Here is a 20,166-nt window from a genome sequence, read left to right on the forward strand (position 1 = left end):
CAAAACTTTGGCTCAGCAGAGCACTAATAACTGCTAAAAGTCTAGTACTACAAAAATGGAAACAAAGACTGGACCATAGACATGGTAAGCTTAGCCACTATGGAAAGAATTGTATATCACAGCTTTAGAGATACAGGATGCTTTCCTGGCAATATCTGAATGACCCTATTAAATCCTCTTTTTCTCCCCCTCCTCTCTATCCACTTCCTTCCCTCCATGACTTTATCCCCCTCCTCTGAATTTTGCTTCTATTTTTCACCTTATTTTGATAAATTTACTATAGTTTGTTGAATTTTTATAAACAACTTTTGGTTATTTGTCAACTGTGTAATACAGATACATTGATTTCTGTTTTAACCATTCATATTATATACCCGTAATATATTAACCATTAACATTAATATATTACAAAAAGTTTACATTTTATAACAACATAATGTATAATTTGTTAATTTTTTGGTATGTGTATATATATTTTTCATTTAATAAAAAGTTGATAGAAAAACAATTGGTTGTTTTCATCAAGTGTCCCTCAAGTGTACAATAGGACTTATCTTATTCATATTCTATAGATTCTTCTGCCCTGGAATTTCACATCTACCAGATATTTTCAAAACCAGAAAGCATCTCTTCTCATGCTTTACTGACCCAGGTAAACCAATCCATTAATCCCTTCTCCACCCTATCCACATCCATTTTCTTCTGTCATATTAATTCTATTTGAGCTCTTCATAATTCAACATAATCTTGCTTTCCAAAAAGATAATCCCCAATTCTTTTCTTTAGCCTCCATCCACTTAAAGTCACAGCAACAATCCAATGTACAGAAAAATAGTATAATTATTTGCATCCCAGATCTTGGCCAACTCGGTCACTCATGTTTCCATGCCTACCTTCTATGGCCCTAAGAAAGTCCATCAGAATAACAGTAAATGTAACATAATGCATCCCCATTGAAGTCCTGACTTCACTTCATATCTCTGACATTTCATTTTTAGCCCATACACAAATCTTGTTAATATAGGAAAATCATCCCATTTACTTTAAAGAAATCTTTTTAACTTTCAACTTTAGGGCTATTAAATTGTTAAGTTTAGAGAACAGATAAATAGAGAAATTTTAAGTCTGCTGTTTTCTTTGCCATCACCCTCACAGTATGAAATCTTCTGCAACCTCACTGGAGTCCCAAACCTGCTGTGACTTACATCAATGAACTGATGGGAGATGCATAAAGAGTCAGTCACGGAATGACTTGGGCTCTCGTCTCTGAATGCATCACAAGAATCAAAAGGTTTTGTGACATCCTTGCAGGGTTATTTCTTGTTATGGTAACTAGTGTGCAGCAGGAAGTGCCACAGACACAGTATTATCAGAAGGAAACAAACTGGAGGATGAAAAGAGAAAAAAAACAGCTGTGCATAGAATGTTGCCAGTACAAAAATCTCTTTGCAAGTTTACATTAACTCATTTTCGTCATGAAAACATGTTTACTTTTTATATTATAGACTTCCACATGAAGAGAAATTGAAAAGATTAGGGCTGCTATATTTAGAAAAGAAACAAAGAAGAAGGAATATGCTAGAGATACATAAAAAAATAAATGTGCAGAGCAGATATAACGAGTGCTGCTGTCTACCCTGCCTCATTATACAAGAGCAATGGGACATCCAATAAAATTATAAAACCGATAAAAACAAACCAACCATTTTTTACACAACATACAATCAACCTATTGTCACAAGACACCACTGAAACCAAGAGCTTAGTAGAATTCAAAAGATGATAATTTGTTTATATGGATAATGAAAACACACATAGTTACATTAGACAGCATAGAAAATGTATAAGAGATAAAAATTCAGAGAACAAGACAGGCATTAGGACAAAACTTCCTCTATGATTAGGTTATACCACAATTGTCCATCACAGAGTTTCTTGTCCTTTCCTCTGAAGCATCTGGTACTGGTTACTGTCCGAAACAGAATATCAAACTAGATAGATCACTATAGAAATCCTGAGGGGACTAGTGCACCCTCACTATGACTTCAAGGAGTCATCCTGCCTCTTGTGAATTTTAGGAGGTTATTTGGAGGGCTCCTGAATCCACACAAGCCCTAGTAGATTCCTCGGGGAACCCTCATTTGGCTCATTCAGTGGGCCAAAATATCAGCCCCTCTGATCACCTAGCCCTCAAAATCTCTGCTCTTTCAGCACCTCTCATTCCATATCCCTCTGCCCCATGCAGATCTCTAAAAGTCTTCAGAAAGAACTCCTTTCCTATAAACTTTGGGAGGGCTGTAGGGAGATGGACCGGATGACAACAAGGAGCTTAGAAACAGCATAACTAGAGTGCATTACCCACATCTTGCTCACAGAAATTAACACAGGCTTTTCTAAGGCACTCTGGAGAGCCACCAACCTAGCATTCCTCATGAGTAATGTTTTTGTCTGTGTCAGTGAAATGACTTGGACAAACAAGAAATTTATCTATTTTATGGTAGTATCAACAAAGCTTCAATGTATTTCCTGCCTTTTGAACATTTAACCATGTAATCGTGTTTTCTTAACATAATTTTAACAGAATTATTAATCTTTATAAAGCAGCCAAAGCATGCTATGTGCTTTACAAACATAAAATAAGATGAGTTTCCTTCTCAAATTATTATTTGTATTGCAACAGAACTAATTAGTATCAGCAGAGCTGGAACTAGGCATAAGCAAATTAAGCAACTGCTTAGGGCCACACGCAGCTCAAGGGGGTCCTCTATTAACTATGAGTATATGCCGGGGGAGGGCCAAAAATATTCCTGTGCAGGGCCCCCAATGGGCTAGCACTGGCACTGAGTATGAGGTCCTATTGTGCTCTATGCTGTACAAGCAAATAAGTCCACTGATGAGCAGTTACGCACACAAGTAGTCTCTGTTTATCTATGGAAATGAGAGAGTGTTACAATCTAGCTCCTAGGTAGAAATGGTCACTGGTCCTAAATGCCCACAATCTAAACAGAAAACTGACAGTGACATGGATAAAGGAAGCAATACAATTTTTGGTTCATTTGGGGGAGGGGGGGTAACCCTATTCCAAAGCACGAGGACTCTCCTTGTCATAAAATATCTCATTTCTGTACATTTAAATAATGAAACTACTGAATCTTCCACTGGGATTTACAAAAACAATTACATCTAAGATGGGCAGGGCAGCCAAAATAGGGATTTAGTAACACTTTTTCTTGAATTGGATTAGAATGAAAAATTTTAAAAGATTGCTAGTTTTAAAATGAATTAATATATTTGTCTGCATTTAATATACTTGATGTGGCAAAAGCCTAAAATTAAGGCCATTTGAATTGAAATATAAATTACAGCAGATTTCCCATTCTCCATTATGTAATGAGTTATTTTTATCAAACTGTTAACATTAAAATATTTTACTACTTCTAAAATGTTGTTTGTAGAAAAGACATTGTAGAAAAAGTATAAAAATTATTAAAGTAATTTTATTTTTTCACTTACTCTTGCCTTTTTCTTTCTGGGCCTTTTTGGAGACTCACCATATCTGCTAAAAACAAAATATAGTTACCCTAATATGAATATTTGTCAATTTGAAAGTAAAAAATATTACTATCCATGCTAAATCATTTCTTACTATTTTAAACATATTGTAAATGAATACACTTCTTATGAGAGCCTTGAAAACTGAGCTCCTCTTTCCATTTATTGAATAGATACAATATGGGCAGCGGATAATATATTATAAAAGACTACACAGTGGATGCTGGTTATTAGCAATCCTGATAAAGACAACCTTCAGATATTAGCAACATTTTCCCAAGAACCGATCACATCCCATTGACTTTAATATTAATGGAATTCAGATATGAGCAACTATCATGTTGCTTATCAACAACTTTATCAGAAGTGGTTCCACTTGTAATGAATTTCCTGGCTCCAAATGCATTGCAGGACGCGAATGTGTGTGTGTTTTCCAGACCTACATTGCACACATATTACTGCTATACATGCTTTCTGCAGCATTCATAACACACTGAAGCCTGTCCTGCACAGCTGTGCACTTCAGCTTTGTCTCACAACTTCAAACATGTGGACATGTCTCGGCAGTAAAGCTCAGGTTCTAGAGGACCTACGTTAGTCCCAAACTAAGAAGTGCAAGTAGCTGATAAGTTTGGTGTCTCAAATTCTCAAAATTGTTTTGTGAACTCAAAAGAACAGTGATGACACCGGACAAATTGTGATTTTAAAACTGTGTGACATTTTACTTTGTGTGACACACCTGAAACAGTAGCTGCAAGTATACCAAAATTCCTTTTTTATTTACCCATGAATGCCACATAAACAGTGGGCAGGGAAGGAGGATACAGTCTGACTGTTTTACTTCTCTTACTTAACTTATGATTTTACTTCAGCTGCTACACAGAGAAAATTTACATTATTAAAGGAAACTATTATTGTATGTTTGGCTTTATTGTGTTTATTTTTTAACATTGCATCAAACAAACATACAATACAAAAATGTATTTCAATGCCATGCTAATGACTATGGTAAGTACATCCTTGTCCATACCAGCACATGTATACATGCATTTGAAAATGGAGGCCTTTCACTTATTGGCAACTTTTGCATAATAGCAACTTTTTGCTCAGAACCAAGAAGTTGCTTACAACATAGTTTGTAATGTACTGAAATGAGATAGCTTTTATGTGTACCGCAGACTTCTCTTGGCTGGACTGTCAAACCTTCTCACGTATTTGTGACCATGTCTTCCCTTAGTGGTTAGCATACAAAGGACAAGAACCTGAATGCTAATGCAACAGAAGATGTCTTATTAAACCCTGATCCTGCAAACAGTAATTAATTAGTAATTAATTACTAATTAATAAAGAGACATTTGTTTTTAAGGACTTTGCTGTTTAAGTGTCAATCCTTTGAACGGAGGGCTGTATCAGTGTGAACTCAAGGGTAAACGAAGACAGGCAGGTCTGGGGAGTTTTGCAGTGATTATAAATGGGAACCCCTGGTAAACTCTTGTAAATCCTGTAGGGTGGACCACAGTAATTACCCACTTATAAAAGTAAGGCTGGGAATGGTATTGTTAGTATATCCAAACCAACGTAGGGCCTTGTAGGAACACCACATTTCAGCGCAAATGCATATGGGAACAATTTCACACAACGAAAACCACTACAGGACTCTACTGTCTTTTTTCATCTCACATTGTTATTTTTAATTTTATTTATTTTCTCCTTTTCAGGAACTGCCTCCATTCTGGGACATTAATGTGCTGCTTGTGAAATTAATGGAACCACTCTGTGAGCTATTGCCATAATAGGCCCTGAATTCTCTCAATGAAGACTGCATTTGTGGAGAGTTTGCAATATGTAGGCCCCTAATGGGTACCAATCATATTCAGTTTTGTAAGGATAACCTGCTCCTTCCCTCATATTCCACATTCATGTGGAAGGTGATCTCTGTGTTCCAATCAATTTACTAGTATTTTCCTCCAAGACCTATCTCTACTAGAAGAGGATAGGCTACACTTTCTAGCTACTATCCAAACAAAACCAAGTAATTCCACAAAACGCTTAGTTTGTTTATAATACAGGAGCTTAATAATAGAGGTCAGTCTATTTCCATTCAGATATTGTCCAAGTGGATTAGGTTCTGCATATTCTCTTGTTATGAACTCACAGAGATTCTAGTACCAACAGGTGCTAAGGCATATTATACCAGGACCAAGGTAGCCTCCATTGCATATCTCAGAAATGCCCTCTTTGTTGAGATATAAAAGGCTCATACCTTCATGAAGCATTACTCCTTGGATTTAGCCTCAATGATAGATGTTCAGTTTGGGATAGCAGTCTTGCAATCTATTCAAGTAAGGCTTCTAAGACCTACCTCCTTTAGGTCTGGAGATTGTTTTTTAATCATATAAGGTATGGAATTGTTGAAGAACAAAGAATGGTTACTTACGAAGTTAAACTGTGGGGATTTGGGACATATTGCCTGCTTGCATAGATCTATGCTATTTGCAGTCTTTCCCGGTTATTTCAATCTTATACTCGATTCTTCATTTAGTGAAAGGAAATCATATCTTCAGGGGAAGGAGGAGGGAGTAGGGTGCGTATGAAATGCCAGTGGACACTGCCTTCCAAAAAGCTCCAGGTTTATGCAGCAAGGGTGTACACATCACAAACAGGATATCTATGCAGACAATTTTTCAAAAAGCCACAAATACTATTATGACCCAGGGACCTCATGGTGCCAGCTAGCTGAGGATTCAGGGGGTGCATGCAGTTTTATAGCATCCCCTGGGACAGATATATGTATAATAGTTCACCAAAGAATGGCATGTGGGGTCTCTACCAAAAAACTAGTAGCCCACTGGTTGTCATAATTGTTGCAAGATGTTTGTATAGAATTAGTTCAAGAGATATGTAAAATATTAGGTTCCAAAACTGTTGAAACAAAGCTTGTCACCTGAGACGAGATGAGCCTCAGGGCTAACTTAATCAGTATGTAGAACAATGAACATTCATGGAGACAGGTTGGTTTACTGACTGGGCTAGGTGCAGACCTGAGAATTTACGGAGACAAAGGAACCCCAAGACAAACTTCTATGAAGAGGACCTTCTGGAGTAAAAGACAATAGTCTGTAACTGCATTTAAAAAAAAGGAGAAGGGACAAGATTTTATCCTTCACCTAGGAAGCAAGCTGATAGTGTGTGTTTGCCTTATGAAAGTGGGATCACAGCCATGCCTGGCTGTAACATGCCGCAAGGACTTTGGGTAAGCATTGTTCTATAAGACATAAAAAGTACCTAGTTAAATAAGTCTAGGGTCTGGAATGTATGTTATGACTTTATTGTATATGTAACCATTTGTTTCCAATACTTATATTTGCTAAGACCAGAATCTCTATCCTTTGTTAAATAAACAAATATGTTTTCCTTATAAACATATTGTTAAGCAGAGCGGTGAGCTAAGATGGAACTTGTAGTCTTGGGTGTACTGTTCTTTGGGAGCAGCAAATCTATGAATACTGTGAATGTCTAGTGGAGCAGGGGCTGGATATTCCAGGGAGATGCTTGGAGGTTGAAGTGTGCCTATTGCTAACCTGTAAAGAGACAGTGGGGCCTGCACAGGCCTATAGGGGTGTGCTTGTGTTGCCTGTGTCAGTGGAGTTGGGGAGCTGATCCAACAGGCACAGGTGATAGTGAAATGCCTCATTGGTTACCCCCAGGAAGGGTCAAAACTATCCGAAGAAATTGTTTATTAAACAAAGAATGAAGAATGAAGAACAAGTTTTCTAAAAAAGTATCTATTTAGGAAATATATCAACTCAGTATACTGAATGAGTGCACGGTAAGAACTCCACCACGTGGAACTCAGCTATAGGTATCTAATAATACAGACTGCAGAAAAAACCCTTTAGTAAAATAAGCTTATTGACCTTTAAGAATGGGCATCTGAGCTAAATCAAGGCAAATGGGAGTAGATTCAACTATCCACTTTGACAAGTGTTACTTGAAAATGAGTTTCCCTCAGCTTTAACCCAATAAGCCAAAAGGAGATGAGGGAGATTTGTAAAAGTTCCTCACATTGTCAGTGTAGCAGCAAAGAGTTCATTTGACACCAATCTTATGATAAACAGCTTCATAGATTGGGGAATGAACACTAGTAAAAGAATAAATTGGTTCATATAAAAATACACCACTAACTCAGGTAGTAAATTGGGAGGCAGACACAGTGCCTGATCCAAAACTCACTGAAGATAGTAGAATGATTCCCACTGACTTCAGTGGGCTTTGTATGGACCCTTACTACCTACCTTGTCCTTCAGAAAAAACAAAAAAGGCTTACAAGGCCTAAACTTCCTCATGTAGCCAATGTATTGCCCCCCAAATAAAGAATATGAAATGCAAGTGACAAGCATTAATAGGCTCAAAGGAAGCATCTTCTAACTTGTCCAAGACTAAATTAGATCCAGATCATTTACAAAAGCCAAACTGGTAGATAAATATGTAGAAGGTCTTTTAGAAAGTGCCTGACCTACAATTCACAAGGAGTACTTCATATTGCAAGCAATTCTAGGTGAGTTCTGATGGATTAGTCTTCAACCTAGAGGTAGCAATGAAATCCAATTCACAAAAAAATAAGAAGCAACCTACCAGATATCACCCATCCCAGAAAGTTTCTGTTTAAGAGAAGACTAAGAGGCTTTATGGATAAAGAGTTTCTTAGCTTCAAAAGAACTCACATGTGGGAAGGAGTGGACAGAGCTGCTAAAGTGATTACACATTCCTTTTGGAGGAATCCCAAAGGACTGTATTGGGCAGATGCTGTTCCTCATGAGTGTTCTCACTTGTGGAGTCTCACGCAGTTCAAAAATCTTGTTGTGGCCCTTTTGCTCAATGTATATTTAAAGCAACTGGAGGCGATTGTGAGGCATTGTGGTTTACAGAATTACAAATATGCTCATGTAAAGAATACTTACAGCTGAGTTATATCAGCCCTGAACATGACTGTTTCCCTGTACTCTCAGTATCTGACTGAAATAGAAACTTTGGTGAAACTAGAGTCAATTCAGATGAGATATGGATTTCGAGGGGCGGGGGGCCTTGGTAGAGAGAAGTAGAATTGGCAAAGGTTACTGCAATACCTGCAAAATAGGGTCTCTGCCTACATATTTTCAAAGTTGTTTGCAATTTCAGGATTTTACTGCTGTAATTTCTGCTCCTGATAGCAGTGATTACCAGAAACTGGTTATTTCATCTTCAACTGGACAAAGGATTGCATTCTTTTATCACAAATGCAAATCTTGCTACAATTATCTATGCATTTGTCACATCAAGGTTAGGCCAGTGTAATGTCTGTGTGGGTTTACTTTTCAAATTCATTCAGAAGCTTTAGCTAGGGGATAATATATCTGCCCCACTTCTGATAGCCACAGTATAGCTGTGCTCCATATTCTGTGCTGTCTGCCAATTCAATTCCAGGTGAAATTCAAAACACTGATCACTTTCTATAGAGACTTTTTTTCAGTTCAATTAAGGGTGAGCTGGATTCACATATTGAGAGTACGATGACTATCTCAAGTACAATCTTTATATAAAGAGATGTGAGGATTCAGAGATTGCCACCAGAATTTCAAGAACAGAAGACACCAGATCATCTATAATTTACATTTCACCTTATGAATTATGCTTATGAATGACGAGAGGAATCGAAGTTGTTTTTACTGCATTTATCACACTATATCTGAGTACTGGCAGTAAAACTAGATAAAAGTAAATTGGGTGTCCTAAGGTACCAAGCAAATGATTAGAAGTATTGGAACTGGCCATCATCATAGAGAAATGTTGATATAGTGGAGTCCTACCATGTCTCTCTAATTAGCTGAACCCACCACTTAACTGATTTTACTACTAGCTAGAAAGAGATGAATGGTCTTGATCAGGCAATTTCTCTTGGAAGAAAAATTATGCAGGAATAAACTAATGAAATGTGTGCATACTGTACACAGGCCAAGTGCGTTCGGATTAACCCTTTTCTAAGCTCTAACATTCTAACACAACACAGTCATTTGAAAGAAATTTGAATGCTGTATAAGCAATTTCCCAGAAACAGGAGGAAGGCTGCCAAATTAATGGAATCTCGAACAATTCCCAAAAAAGCAAGAACAATAGACTGAAACTGAAGCTGAAACTTCTTTTGTGTATCCAATCTAAGGTCTGAAAGAAAAAGATACGAGTCAACAGACACAAAATGCAGAGGTCCACCGCCTAATTTATATTTCAGTGACCAGTCAACCAAATATATTTTTATAGACTCTGACCGTCACTACAAAGAGAATCTACCAGTCCCCCGAACAGCATGGAAACCCTTTTGGGTGGCTGCTGCCCAAGATGAATTCTGCAATGTGGAGAGCCTTGAGCTGTCTATCTTTCACCATTAGGGTTGTGGAGAAGCTAATATTTAGAGTTGTCATTTTGCATTATACTATATAAAATTTATTAGGCCCTTGTATATTTCCAAATTACAAAATTTCCAAAACATACGGGTAAGTCAACATCAATTCTACTCCTGCTGGCTCTAGGTTCTAACACTCATGACAATAGTTCACAATCTAATAAAAGAAAGCTTGATAAGAACAAACCCACTAAAAATATAAATTTTCCAATATCAAACCTATATGAAGCATTTTATATACAACAGGCAATTTATGGGGAAAAAAATGAAAATCTATGCACTCAGCCAATTAATTAGTCATTGTAAAATAATGCCTGTAATATTTTTGTGACGTACAAAAGTAAAAATGAAGTTGGAAGGACAATAAAAGCAAAAAAGCAGAAGCCATAATGTACCACACGTGAATAAGCTGAACCGCCTGAACCATCCATCCAGTTCCACAATAGGAGAGAAAATGATGGATATTTTTCTTCTCTTGATAATAATGACCATTATAAAACTTGACAGAAAAATTGCTTTAGCAAAGATCGCTAGAAAATCCACAAATATTGCCTGATACTTCAACGGTATTTTCAGTATAGCAATCAGTTCAGAGCAGTCAACAACACACATCCCATAGAGACACTTCACAGAAACTGCTTAACTCAGCAATTCCTGAAAGAAAACTAGTCACTGTTCAGCAATGGGTATTCAGAGCCCTTTAACTGACATCTGCTACAGTCTAGGAAGAGGCTCACAGAAATTCCAAGAAAGAAACTAATTTAATAATTCAATTCAATAAAATTATACTTTTAGCTTTTATTTTAAAAAAGTAAAAGATCTCCAGTTGCTCCAACAATATAACCTGGAACAGTAATGAAAATACATCCTACATATGAATGATACAAAGATAACAATATTTAAATAATGTTTTGGGTGTGTGCGCATGCAGTGCTAAGGCTGAGATTTAAAATAAACAGAATTTAAGAAATTCAGAAATAACTTCACCATAGCAAAGTGCATTATGAAAAGGTCTTTTATAAAGCATCACATACCATAACTCTTTGGTTATCAAAAATCAGAAAATCAAAAAAGCTATCAGCCAGAAACAATAACTATGGACTTTAATCCCACTGAGCACTCTGACTCTGAACCAGCAAAAATCTGAAGACCTATGGGACAACTCGTGCTTAAAATTAAGCACATGCTTAAGTTCTTTGCTGGTTCATGGTCAAAATCTTCAGCATCTTGCACGATCGAGCCCTCCAAATTAAGATTACATTAAGAAAGAGTTTACCGCTGAACTTCTGGTGAAACTCTGGAAGAACGCCAGTATGGCAAAGATTTAAATTTTTCTTTGCCTGCTGCAACATAATAATGATTGTCTTCTAAGCCATCTGAGTCACGCACAGCATGACCATCCAATGTGTACAGCCTTTAAACAAAAGAAATAGAAATAAACATTATGAGGTAACAATGAATAAACTATAATGCAATACTCAGACTTGTAATGCAAGTTTCATGGGTTTTTTCAATGTTCCACGTAGTTGTGTTTCAGGAGAACAGAGGAATTACATACACATATATTAAGTTACTACTTTAATACTACAGGACAATTCAACATTTGATTGCAAAGCCTTAGAAAGCAAATTAAATATTTTTTAAATAAGAATGAGATATTTTATATATTTGGGAGCATCATAGACAGTGCTGTAGGATGTTCAAAAGATATGAACACTTTTATAGCAGCAAGAGTTGTTGACATGTTTTGGACCCCTCAGCAACCTCTATAGGGACGTTGTGACATCAAGCTTGTTATAAAGCTGCAAATCTACAGAACCCTGGCATAACAGTAAAATGTGGGAACTGAGGAAGGCTGAAGAACACTGGATTGATATTTTCAGTTCTTCTCAGCTGCTCCATATCAAGGGGCAGAACAAGATTAGTAATTAGGATATGTGAAGCCAAACCAAGCAACCATCTCCATCAGCACTGGTTCAGTTTCAGCAGCTTTCGTTGGTATGGGCATATCATTAGAATGGAAGACCATTCAAGTCTAAAGTGTATGTACCAAGGAATGCCACTGCACTGCTGGCGATCATGTGTGCACCAGAAGTTTCTGTGGCATAATAAGATTTCCAGTGATGGACATAATCTGAATATTTCTGCCAGTTCACATTAGGGATGTAGCCAAAGGTCAATCATATCCACTTGATATGCAAAGCCATGTCCCGTTGGGCTTTGCCATGATGATGATGATGATGCAATAACAGAAACAGCTACATTTATTGAACAAAAGCTATAGTTAAGGTTGGTATAGGTTCCTATTAAATGCATACACAATAGACCAGATACTCAGTTGGTATACATGGGTCTAGCTAAGTGGAGCTATACCCAATTTCACCAGCTGAGGAGCTGGTCCAATTTTCAAATAATTCCATGTTTTGGCTGAACATATTCATGCTTTGTCTCAGAATGATGGGTTTTCCTATAAAAACAGGGGGAAATCCCTTTAGTCAGTCTGGAGTTATAATATAGTGGAAAAAATTACTCTTATTCTGACCAAGATTTTTTTCATGCACATACTGTAACACAGAAACAGCTGAACCTTGAGGGCCATGAGTTACTTCCCTGAAGGTGCTGCGTATCTCTTGCAAGGAGCTAAGTCAATGGGAGTCGAGGAACTGGAAATTACTCCAGATCTGGCCCTCTAGTTTTAAAGGGAAAGACCCAAGTTCCATTGCAAAAAAGTGCATGAATTTACTCACCTACATTTTTGCATACAGTTACTGCAAAATTTGCAACTCAGGCATTTCCAAACACAGATAGGTAGATGCCTAAATCTAAGAGCACAAGCCTGCATATATTTTTGTGCATGGACCTCAGACATCAAAATTCTGGTGCAGAAAACTCAAACTTAGCATGGAATTAGTCTTCTGTGAAGAGCAGTGCATTCATTGATAGAAAAAAAGTTTTTAATTTGTGTTTATGAATATCTGAAATACTGTAGTGAATATGAATAGCAGGCAATTCAACTAAATCTGAATATGCACACTTCCTCACATGTGAACAGAAGTGTAAATAAGGTAGTGGAGAAAACAAATCAGTTGTGGGTTTTCAGCTATTTGTATCTTTCACAAACATTTCCCTTTAAGGCCTGTAATAGGTTGGCCTGTCCCTTTATGGGCCAAAAGGCCTGAAGCTAGCTTGCCCTGTTCAATCAGCCCACCTCTGCAATAATTAACTGCATCTGAGTCAGAAGGAGCGGAACTAATAGGGTACACCTAGGCCTCATCAAAGTGCTGAGAAGACTCTATTTGCAGGAGGAACCACACCTGGGCTTCAATGGAAGGCATTGAAGTAGTGTCTGGAAGAGGAGCTGGGAAGACAGTCTGGAGAGCAAGCTGAAGAGAAGCCCAAGGAGGATCTAAGGCCCTAACAACCATAATTCTTACTAAAAGCTGGGGATGTACCAGCTGGAAGTGACAGAGGAGGGAAAAGATGTAGGTTTCTTGATTGATCACAGTAAGACTGTGAGCTGTCAATGTGACCTGGCCAGGGAAAGGACTCATGCAATCCTAGGATGCATCAGACAAGGTATTTCCAGTAGAGATAGGGAAGTGTTAATATCACTGTACAAGTCATTGGTGAGACCTCATTTGGAATCCTGAGTGCAATTCTGGGAACCCATGCTTAAGAAAGATGAATTCAAACTGGAACCAGTGCAGAGAAGGACCACTAAGATTATCAAAGGAATGGAGAACCTACCTTATGAGAGGACTTAAGGAGGTTGGCTTGTTTAGCCTACCAAAATGAAGGATGCAGGAAAATATGATTGCTTTCTATAAATACATCAGAGGAATAAACACCAGGGAGAGAGGAGTTATTTAAATTAAGGGCCAATGTTGGCACAAGAACAAATGGATATAAACTGGCCCTCAATAAATTTAGGCTTGAAATTAGACAAAGGTTTCTAATCATCAGAGAAATGAAGTTCTGGAACAGCTTTCCAAGGAGAATAATGGAGGCAAAAAGCCTGACTTGTTTTAAGACTGAGCTCGTTAGGTTTATGAGTGGATGGTATGATGAGATTGCATACAATAGCATATGCAACTTTTATTAGCAAATATCTCCAGCAGTCAGAGATGAAAAACTAGATGGAGAATTACCACAATGAATTCTTTTCTGGGTGTCTGACTAATGGGTCTCACCCATATGCTCAGGGTCTAACAATCACCATATTTGGGATCAGGAAGGAATTTTCCCCCAGGTCAGACTTGCAGAGACCCTGCGGAATTTTCACCTTTCTCTGCAGCATGGGGCACAGGGTCATTTGCTGGTCTGAAGTAAAGTGAATGATGGATTCTCTGGACTTCAAGTTTTTAAACCAAGCTTTGAGGACTTCAGCAACTCAACAAGAGGTTTTGGGCCTATTGCAGGAGAGTGTGAGTTAGGTTCTGTGGCCTACAATGTGCAGGAAGTCAGACTAAATGGTGATGATGGTCCCTTCTGTCTTAAAGTCTGTGAGTCTAACCTTTTGTTTATGTGAACATTTTGGGGGATTTTTGTTACCCCAGAAGGGGATCCGAACCAGACAGGATAGCCAGAGAGCTAGGTTGTGAACAGAAACAGGCTGTTGCAGAGCCAAAGATCAACAGAGGGCACTAGGGGCAAAGACCCCTGCAATACCATGCCCTGACAACAGGGAGAGCTGAGTGAAAGTACTTATAGTTCCAAAACTTTACAGGCTTAACCTAATGGAACATTTTCCTGGGAAGTTAGAGAAGGAATGCTTGAGCTATTTTTTAATTACCATATATGAGGAGGATATATTATAATATACTTTTTGGGTATAACCACTAAAATGGTTTCACAATTTAAAGATGTTTCCTAAGTGGGTGCTTTAAACAGTATGGATTGTCTCTGAAATACTAAATTGGAGAAGGGACATTTTATTTTATTTAAATTCTATGGAGAAGATCTGTGAGACAAAAAGAAAATAAACTTCCCATTAATCTGAAGGGCATCCAAGAGCTTTGAACCCAAAAAATCTAAATTGGGTATATATGCTGAACCGTGTTCTTTCACCCTTATTCATTTGTCTGTATATACAGTGCAAGGTCTTCTGGGCATGATTTGTCTTCTTTTCGTCCTTCTTTTCCATTTCAAAACCCCATAGCACATTGTGATCACTACCAAAAATAAATAATCACTAATAAAACAACAACCCTATCCAAACAGGAAGTCAGCTAAAGTTACACCAGTTATAAATTTGACCCACTATTTCACAATTAAAGCATCAGTTAATCTCATTTTCACCATGTTAACACTAGTGCATTTTATCTTCCTGACTCCATCCCTTCCCTAAAGACTGTTCCTTTTCAAGAGCATAAAAGATGTTTTATGTTAATCTTGTGATCTTCTCCATTAATGGCTGTACTAAATATAGAACATCAGATTTTTAAAGCAAAAAGCTACATAAAGTGGTGTCCTGATGAACCAAACCAACTGCTATGAACATTTATTAAATGTAGATACATAAAAAGGTACTGAAATAAATGCAATAGAAAACAAGTTCTCAGAAACTTGAAAAAGTCCTGTTCTTGATATCCTTTCTTTCATACATAACCAATCAAAATACTAGATTGTCATTATTAACTGGTGTGGCATAGGTATCCTGAAAGAACTCTACATTGCTAGACTCAGGACTTTTGTTAGCTGTATTAAATTACCAGTTGTACTCTTACCTATGAACACCACCAGAGCGAAGAAAGATTTTTTCATTTATTAGTGCAAGGACGCAATTCCAGTTTTTCAGAGTAAACCTGGGTATGATCAATTTCACAGGTGGTATAAGCATATCTCCATTTGTGAAAACACTGCCAAAAGATAAAAATAATATATTTCTTCAGTAGTGAAAGATATGGCAAAAGGAAAAACTAAAAATATCAGTTGGCAACATTGATGTAGTGTAGCCATGTAGATTTCAACAATACATTTTAAATCTTAGTCCTTTTCATAAAACATGAAAACTCGTCCATAAGAATTGTATCTTTTAATATGTTTCTGTCTGACATGACAGTAGAGTCAGTGAAATATGTCCACTTGAAGAAGCCAAGAAGAATATAGCCCTTGAAAATTCAATTACTTTCTCTCCATATCGTCCAAAGATGTCCTCGCAATTCCCAGAGGAAATAATGTACAATCCTTTAAAAGACATAATAGAATCAATTGATTTCTTCATGGCTGCCCATATCAGAAAGCTGTTCCTAGTCAACCTTTATGAGTGGCTGGAATCACTTTTTGGCTGACCCTCACTTTTGAGGAGTCGTCACAGTGAATAACAGACCAATGTTGGTATTTTTAAAAATAATTTTACTCTTTGGGCCTTCAGCGGCCTCCCACTCTGCTGAGAGGGTGGTATTTTACATCAGCAACAGGGAGCAGGGCCAAGAGTAAGCAGAGGCTGACTGCAGAGAATGTTCAGGCTATTGGTGCTGCTTCCAGTAACTCCAGTGGCCCTACAACATTCTGCTGTAGAGGGGAAGGACACACAGAAAAGGATGCATATGCAGAAAAGCAGCATCCCTACAAAATGGACAGAAACTCTGTGGAGTGACAGGGGATGTGTTCCTTTGGTGGAGGAGGAGTGGGCAGTCAAGGTCATCCATATACAGTGTGACATAAGTTCCCTCCTGCTCCCCCTGCATAGCCATATACTAGTACATTGATATTTCTCTGTAGCGCCACACACTCCGTCCAGACTTTTTTGAGGCATAGGTGCGCCTGTCTCTCAAAGAACAAGCTGCTTCTCCTATCCCACCTCTATGCCTTTGTGCTGATTATAAGGGGAGCAATTTCCAGGAGATAATAGGGTTTCTCTCCCTAAAAAGGTTGAGGGGTCCTGCAGGCAAAAGCAGATTGAAACAGGAGGAGAAGTTCTGACCTCCTCACCAAGGAAGAGGACCAGCTCTGGGGGACCCCAGGTTGGCTAAACCAGGGAGTGGAGAGGGAGCATCTCTCTGCTTCAAATCAGCTAAATCAAAAAGACTAAAACTGGTCTATTACTCAATCTGACCCTCTATAAAGCCTGATTGGTGATTTGAACCATGCTTGAATATGTCTTATTATTTCCTTATTACTCTTCATGTTGCCACTAACAATTTTATGAGATTTTATCCCATTAACAAAAATGATTAGTGCAACAATCAAAAACTGACTACATGTTCTTTGTGGACCTGGCTACACTGAAGCACCCAACCGTGCGACCTACCTGGCTCTGCTTAGCATGGTATGGCGCATCCCAGAATGCAAAACTGTGTGAGGCAGAATCATGCTACAACCATGTAACAGGCTCTACACAAGCATTGGCATCAGGTGACTGCAGCCTACACAAAAGCAAGGATGTCAAACCCCTTCTGTGGGGAGAGTTGAGTTCCATTCTTACATATAGTTGGTGGGCTGGAGTATAAACTTGGGGCTGTTTACTACATAAGAGCAGATTTACCCAAAAGCAGATCTCACACAATGTCAATGGGAGATTTGCACAGAGATCACAGATAAGATATGGCCTTTATGTAGCAAATGAATGTTCAGGGTCATATGCTGCTACTCTAACCCACAGTAAATAATACCAACTCCATAAATGTTACTCCTATTAAAACCTTGTTTCCCTTCCCCTTTTTCTCTTCCCTTCTTTCATTCCCTTTCAACTTCAAGCTTATCTACACTACTACTTACTTCAGTATAACTTACGTCGCTCAGAGGTGTGAATAATCCATAAATTACACTACCTAAGTGCCGGTGTAGACAGCACTATGTCGGCAGGAGAGTTTCTCCTCCAGCTGACATACCTACTGCTTCCAGCAGAGGCGGAGTAATTAAGTTGACGGGACAGTTCTCTCCCGTCCTCTTAGTGCCTCTTCACCAGACGCGCTATCGCAACACAGATGCATCGGTGCAGCTGTGCCAGTGTAGCATTTCTAGTGTAGACTAGCCCCATTATAAATGCTTTGTTCAGTTCAGTTTTAAATACCCTATGCACTGGAGCTTCCACCTATCCCTTTGGCTTCTAATTTGTCCCATTATACCTTGTTACTCCAGGAAAATCTGTGCACTATATCTTGTAAATATACAATGAAGTTACACATACTGTACTACAATTTCCTATACAGGTATATACTGTTGAATGACCAATGCTTCTCATGAACACATGAACATGAACAGTACTCTTAAAAAGTATTAAAATAATAATCATAATTCCTGGGATAAATAGTACAGTATGTCAAATTTCAGCCAAGAGCAAGTATTTGTGTCTGGATGCCACTTTAAAACAAAATTTTAAAATAATGAAGTTGGCTTTGAAAGATATTTGGGGCCATCTAGTGGAATTTTCAGTAAATTAATATAAAACACAAGGATCATGCATTAAAACAGTGAATTAGATTTACAAAAAAAAGTGTTGCCAAAGTACATTTTAAATACCATTATTTTCTGAACTATTTTTACAGGAGGACATTAAGTTTTATAGGATAAAATTAATTACAAAATAGCCTACACAAAGGAAAATCTGCCTGTCAGTGAGAAATACAAAACTGTAGAATAATCCCCTGAGGGATGATTTGGAGAGACCAAACATTTAATTAAATTAAATCAGATTAAACAAAGCACCAGAAAACATATTGTCGGGAGCAAACCATGACTGTCATGGCAATGGACTAAATCAGTGGTTCTCAACCAAGGATATGCGTACCGCTGGGGATATATAGAGGTCTTCCATGGGGTACATCAAAACTCACCTAGATATTTGTCTAGTTTTACAACAGGATCTATGTACTGAAACGTAAGTACAATATTTATATTCCAATCAATTTATTTTATAATTATATGGTAAAAGTGAGAAAGTAAGCAATTGTTCACTAATAGTGTGCTGTGACACTTTTGTATTTTTATGTCTGATTTTATAAGCAAGGACTTTTTAAGTGAGGTGAAACTTGGGGTACACAAGACAAATCAGACTCCTGAAAGTCTAAAAAGATAAAGAACTGCGGACTAGATGACCTTTTTTATCTCTAAATTCAGTTCTTTTAATTTACTCATTGAAACATCCAGTGGTTGAGAATTATGTATACAAATAAACACCCTCTTCCTTTCTTTGAAAGAGCTATTCAAATCATACATGATGTCATAAATACCCTTTAGTCTGCATTTTTTAATTTCAACTCTTTTTGGGTTTGACACTGAAATTATTTTAAACTGCTTTAAGGCTATGGAAGATTAAACATTTCAACACTGGGCTGTTAGTTACATTTCCCACCAGGAGCACAATACATCTGGATTCTGAAAACTGCACTGGCTTCCTATTTATCTCTGGGTGCAAATCAGTGGCGTACTGCGAGAGGACGCCAGGGGGGACAGGCCCCCAGGCACCGACCTGCTGGAGGGTGCCGGGCTGGCCCTTCACAACACGCAGGAGCCTCCTGCGCCCCCCGTGTGCAGTGAAGAGCCGGCCCGGCATCCCTCCCCCAGACGGGGCAAGGGCTGAGGCCACCCCGTCCGAGCCGGCGCCAGGCTGGAGCAGCGGGTAAGTGCAGGGGGTGAGGCACGTCAGGCCACCCAGGCCGTTCACAATGGGCAGGTGCCCCTCAGCGCCCCTTCCCTGCATGTCGTGAAGGGCCAGCACACACACACTCCAGGCCAGGGAGTGGTGAGGCTGCCCCATCGGAGCCAGCGCTGGGCTGCAAGAGGAGAGGCAGGCACCGCACGCTGGGTAAGTGCAGGAAGGGGGGCAGCGGAGCCAGGCATGCATTTGCATTTCCCCCAGAAGCCTCATCCTTCCCGCCCCCGCAGGTATAGACCCCCATCCCAAGGGCAGCTGAAGGGCAGTGTCGGGACTCCTCCTGCCCTGCGCAGTGGGGGCGTAAATGTAGGCTTGGCCCCTGGGCACCAGAGATCCTCGGTACACCACTGGTGCAAATTAAAAAGTTATTGGTTTTAGCCTCCAAAGTGTCGTATGTATGGGATCATGATTACCTCAGAAACCACTTCTTTCCCAGCATGATACCATAACAGCTGACGTTATACAAAACTCCTGGGCTAAAAACCTCCTTATTTAACTGAAGGGAGGATGGAAGGCAGGCCATTCTTGGAGTAGGATTCTCAAATGGAGGTGTAAAGTGAATTCTACATTTGCTAGAACC

The 20,166-nt window shown here is 38.7% G+C and overlaps 1 protein-coding gene across 1 annotated transcript in view; it reads right to left on the reverse strand.

The window, feature by feature from the left end:
- The window catches only part of DCDC2C (doublecortin domain containing 2C), a 104,080-nt gene that overhangs the window by 65,770 nt on the left and 18,144 nt on the right, over positions 1–20,166 (reverse strand). Inside the window, exons 4-6 of the mRNA XM_067544883.1 lie at positions 15,715–15,846; positions 11,265–11,402; positions 3,514–3,559 (exon numbers count right to left, since the gene is read on the reverse strand). Of these exons, the coding sequence (XP_067400984.1) occupies positions 3,514–3,559; positions 11,265–11,402; positions 15,715–15,846 (316 nt within the window). The remainder of the gene's footprint in view (positions 1–3,513; positions 3,560–11,264; positions 11,403–15,714; positions 15,847–20,166) is intronic.

The sequence above is a fragment of the Emydura macquarii genome, unplaced genomic scaffold (assembly GCF_026122565.2).
Source record: "Emydura macquarii macquarii isolate MOO-44397 ecotype Brisbane River unplaced genomic scaffold, CSIRO-AGI_Emac_v2 contig_1027, whole genome shotgun sequence".
In the NCBI taxonomy this organism is placed as follows: Eukaryota; Metazoa; Chordata; order Testudines; family Chelidae; genus Emydura; species Emydura macquarii.